The sequence below is a fragment of the Abramis brama genome (assembly GCF_963993115.1).
Source record: "Abramis brama genome assembly, chromosome: 4".
NCBI lineage: Eukaryota > Metazoa > Chordata > Actinopteri > Cypriniformes > Leuciscidae > Abramis > Abramis brama.
In genome coordinates this window covers 2,775,566-2,781,090 of record NC_139966.1, presented here as the reverse complement: position 1 = coordinate 2,781,090, position 5,525 = coordinate 2,775,566, and the positions used below count along the sequence as shown (strand labels likewise).

Below are 5,525 nucleotides of genomic sequence, written 5' to 3'. Positions count from 1 at the left end.
ATTAAATTGCTACATTATGAGACACAATTGCCCTGCTTCTTAAACTTAAAAGGTTAAAAATTTCCATCTATATAGTCAACTTTGTATTTAATGAAAAAATGCATTTCTGATAAATGTGACAGTTGTAATGTACCAGAAAATGTTGAGCATGTTATTTTGTGGTGTAATAAATATAGTGCTGAGAGGATCAGTTTACATGACAAGATATACGGATTAGAACGTGGATGGATAACGACATTCACATTTGAAGTGAAATATGAAAATAAAGTAAAGTGTTGAGGCATTACAGGTAAAGATGCTCACATGCAAGATTACTTTTCTTTTCAGCGTTGAGCATTACCACCAATCACACAAGTCTCTGTTGAGCTCATTATGCAATAACCAATCAGATAAGTTACCGATGAAGAAACAATCTGCGGGTTCGCAGGGGCTTTTTGCCTCGTTCATGTCATGTGCTTTTCACCTCAGTCACTATTTTTTTTGTATTTTTCTCCCTTCTTCTGACATTCTGGCTGGATTCTGCCTATTCGCTCGAGGAAAAGTGTAGATGCGATGTAAGTAAGATATTAATTTATAATCCTTTTGATTTTTCATGTTACTAAAATAACAATGTCTTTTTCTAATGCGTAAAAAGCAATTATCTGATTCCTAAATGGTTCTTGTCATACAAGAAGATTATAGTATATTAAATTTTTCTGTCTGTCTCTCTCTTCTTTTCTGATCATGTGACCTAAGAACAGCTAATGTGGGGATGGACGCGCGTTGTCACGGTAACCATGTGAAGGTAATGAGTAAATCAAATTGCTACATTTTGAGACACAATTACTCTGTTCCCTCTAAAATGGACAAAACTGCATATTCGACAAGGGTTAAAAAAATATCTCCTACACAATCAATAATCTATTACGACTGTCGATAGATAGACAGAGAAGATTACGTTTTATACTTTTTTTCAGCGTTGAGCATCACAACCAATCACACAAATCTCTGTTGAGCTCATAATGCAATAACCAATCAGATTAGTTACTGGTGAAGGAAAAAAAAAAAGCGCATTCGCGGGAGTTTTTGCTGTGTTCAACACTATGTGCTGCTCACCTCAGTCAGATTGCGAATTCTGTCGTGGGAAAGTGCAGACACGATGCAAGTAAGATATTAATTTAAAATCCTTTTGTTTTTCATGCTACTAAAATAACAATGTCTTGATTTTCTAAAAAGCAATTAACTAATTCATAAACGGTTCTTGACTGTGCGACACACAAGAATGACCCCACACAGAAAGTTTTCTGTATTCGTGTAATGACATTAATCATTATATCACGAACAATGATCGACAATAATGATGTTTTTAACTTACAAGGTAAAAATTGTTTTGATAAAAGCTTCAACCTTTCGGGGAATGCTTTCTGCTAGATGTGTGCATCATCTTTTGTGTCAAATCCTTACATTTAATCAATTAATTAAAACAAATATATTCTGACAGGATTTTGGTCTCAGAGAAGGGGTTCTGACAGAAAAATGTATTTTCTGGAGTAATTTCCCCACTTATTTCAAATAAAATGTATGATTTTTATGACGTTATGAAGAAATGACAATAAATTAAATGACAGTAAAAAGACAATCTTTGCAATGCTGAGGAAAAACAGAAGCAGCTTCTGAAATAGCATTGTTTAATGCAGCTCACAGGAAATCAGTAATGACTTAATTAGTAAAGGACATTATTAATGCTTCGTTTTAAACATAAAACGTTTAATACATTTACTTTTGAAATAATAAAAAAAATTAACTAAAATTTAAATGTTAAATTAAAACTGCCACTAGGTGGCAGCAATTCACTTTTAGTGAGTCATTTAGATTCAACCGTTGTTTTTAAAATTTCGTGTTTTCGGTAAGGGTATGTCTAATGTATGTAATTTTATTAAAAATGTATGTAATTTTACTCCTAAATTGAAAAACCCCATTCTAAAACAACATAGAGAAATCTTGAGGGAACCAAAGGGGCGGGGTTTTAATGTCATACCTGCACCACGCTGTCACGAGTCACGGGAAACACCGGATCACGATGTGATTAAAGTGCACAAGTTTTAAACAATCAGGATAGGATTAACGTCAAGGTTTAGTTAATGGGAAACACAGGGACTACATCCTGTTAAATGCATGACAAATGTATGAGTTTGTTGATATATCTCAATTAATGGGTTTTGCATTATTTTTGTGTAATTTCACACTTGTGTAACTTGAAGATTGTAACTTTCTGTTTCTATTCTCCCAGTGTTGCATTCAAATGGGTGACAAGTCCACGAGTGGCTGGTCACACCTCAGATCCAAGATGAGAACCTTGCATCACAACACAACAGGTAAGTAAAACAGTGTACCTTTTCTGCAGGTAATTAGAGGGTATGCATTGCTGTAAAAAATATATGGATGATAGAGAAGACAACACTTTGAAACATGTAAAATTATATTTTATTATCTTTAATAAGGTGTTGTTGTTTGGAACAAACTATAGAAACTAAACAAGAACAAACTAAACAAGAACAATTTAAAGTAGAAGTCTTAGAACAAAAAAAAGTGGAAAAAGGGATGAGGTTGCTGGCTAATCTGATGAGGTCTCCGTCTCATTTACGGCACGGATCTGAAGCACCCGTCTGTTTATGTGCCTGAGGACAACTTTCATCGGCAGCTTGGTGAGGAGGTCATCAGGATTCCAAGAGAACATGGTAACTGGAACTATGTACACCACCAACTCACTGCTGAGGATGTGGCAGTTGTCGTTGACCTCAGTGATGCCGATGATGTCGGCCTCTGTCTCCTGGACTTGCCCCTCAGGAATCTGTGGAAACAAACCATTATGGTAAGTTTTATTGTATTAGTACTGAAACATCTCACTGTAAGTATTTCTTTTTGTACAATTTTGCTTTTCTGTATATTAAATTCTTGTTTATTGACCTGTTGTATTAAAAAAAACACACTTGCAACTCTAGTCTATTATCAGATTACAGTATTGCTGATAATCTGAACAGTTATGATTTTGTTCATGTGATATTTATTAATTGAAAGGTAGGTTTACATCTCCAAAATGCATGTTATACTCTGTTTCAGTGTATACTATGGCAGCAGTAGTGTTGTGCATTATGTACCTCCACAGTCGTGTAGGGTGAGGAGTGGAATTTTCCTCGCCCGTTGTGGATTATGCAGGGACGAAGGTGAGTAATCATCACCTCATCACCCAAGTATATCTCAGTCAGTGCCTCATCCCTCCATAGCGACACTTCTAACAACTTTCCTCCACACTGAAGCTGAATGTCCAGAACGGGGACATTAGTGCGTGTCATCTTCACGCCACGCAACTGGAAAAATTCAATTCATGGGTGAGTATAATACAGTTCTGTTTCTTATTTTTGTTCCTGGATTTCCTCAACATTGCACATTTAGATTTTTTTTTTTATTCAATTTGTTAATTACATGATTTGTTTCACAAATAAGTGAAAAATCCAAAATATGGAGTGTTGAGATTTCCTGAACGTGTGTTTAAATCATGCCATGAGTCAAGCCATAGTGACAGACAGATGAAGACGGTCAGATAGAAAGATAGATAGTAAATCTGGGGGTGAAAAAGCGTGTATGGTGTCAATAGTCTTACTCAACTGTTATGTCCTGTGAATTTTCTTATAACTTTGAATCACCCATTAGATACACAAACTATTTCAAAATAAATACAATACAATGTTGTAATGTATTTAGTATATTTTTGAGACTGTTCAGCTCAAATATACAAAATTAGAAATATAATTGAATTTGCCACAGGTATTGTAGAACACGGTCATTATCACTGTTCATTTTTATAAAATTTCTGTTTTAGGCAACTTGGAACTGAATGATGAGGATGTAATGCTGTCAGGTTAGTAAATTATATTAGGTTAAAAGCTTAAAGAATTAGTTTAACACTGCAAAATGTATTAGACGGATAGAAAATGTACTCACTTCCATGATCTTCCCCTGGAGGCTGAGGTATCCACCCTTTGAGAAGATGTCCTCCTCTACGCCACTCATCACTGGAGAAGACGGACACAGGGCATGTTTGGCCTGATTCTCCGCCTCCTCTGTAATCTCCAGTGGAACCGTTTTAAATTTCAGGGTTCCAGAGCCAACAAACAAATGCATCTGGTCAAATGCATAGGACAGGGTGTATGTCTGCAAAATGTAGCTTACCCCCTCCTCAAATTCCGGGGTAAACCCATCTTTTTTATTTAAATATGTTTTTAAGCCATCGCTTAAAGCACTTATAGACTGTGTTTTGAGCCTATTTATGGTAATCTTTTCTCCCTTTCGGAAGTTGAGGGCTCGCTGGTTCAAGCTCGTTGCAACACACTTGCAACGCAGAAATGCTGCCGGAGATGTTGGAGTTGCCATGCTGACGAGAAGAAAAGGCAGAGAAAGGTACATGTGAATACTCTGGCAAATATTATTTACTTTTTGTTCATAAAATTAAAGTCAAAGCAATATTTTGAAGGAAATTGTGTTGAGTTTTGGAAGAATGCTTCACCCAAAAATAAAACGCTACTGTTTATTTATTTGAAGTGGAAAAAATTACTTTAAATGTTCCATATTGTACACCTTTCTGAAGTTTTATTTTAGGTTTTTTATTTCCTGGAGAATATATATTTGCTGTATAAGCACCAAAAACCATCTCAATATATATTTTACAGCTCCTTTCTCAGGAGCTCTGCCAAGAACAGGTCGATTTTGCCCTGTCTACTTAATATTCATGAGCCTCTCTTCTGATTGGCCTGTTGTTCTCTGAGTGACCCACCATTGGTGGGGGTGGTGAGTAGTTCTGACATCACATTTATACGGAAGTCACAATGGCTTGTGAAAAGGCACAGCTACTTTATTCAGACTGTGTGCATTTGTCTGTGGTTCGATTGTTTTGAAACTTATATGGTAGTTACATAGCCCCTAGAGCTCTGTTATCATGAAAAAAAAGCCAGGAAATTTAAATTGACAATATGGGACCTTTAAAAAATAACTTGTTCAGTCAGAACCCCTTCTCTGAGGAGGTTGTGACAGAACTTTATAAAAATCATGAATTTAATTTGAAAAATTAATTTTCTGAAGTAATTTATCCACTTATTTCAGTGAGAACCCCTCCTCTGAGACCAAATCCTGTCAGAATATATTTTATTATACTGTCTATTCATTGTAGCTTCATAAAAATCATCAATTTAATTAGAAAAAGTGGGAAAATTACTTCAGAAAAAACATTTTTCAGTCAGAACCCCTTCTCTGAGACCAAATCCTGTCAGAATATATCTTATTATACTGTCATTTCATCATAGCTTCATAAAAATCATGAATTTAATTTGGAAAAAGTGGGAAAATTACTTCAGAAAAAACATTTTTCAGTCAGAACCCCTTCTCTGAGACCAAATCCTGTCAGAATATATCTTATTATACTGTCATTTCATCATAGCTTCATAAAAATCATGAATTTAATTTGGAAAAAGTGGAAAAATTACTTCAGAAAA

General features: G+C 35.2%; 1 protein-coding gene across 1 annotated transcript; it reads right to left on the bottom strand.

The window, feature by feature from the left end:
- Window positions 1-2,486: 2,486 nt before the first annotated feature.
- On the bottom strand, window positions 2,487-4,222 carry LOC311081560 (uncharacterized protein). Its single transcript, XM_084112115.1, has 3 exons — window positions 3,982-4,222; window positions 3,138-3,347; window positions 2,487-2,830 (listed from the first exon to the last, which is right to left on the bottom strand). Exons 1-3 carry the CDS (start codon window positions 4,159-4,161, stop codon window positions 2,594-2,596), a joined length of 627 nt encoding a protein of 208 aa, XP_083968241.1. The 5' UTR covers window positions 4,162-4,222; the 3' UTR covers window positions 2,487-2,593.
- Between the last annotated feature and the right edge of the window lie 1,303 nt (window positions 4,223-5,525).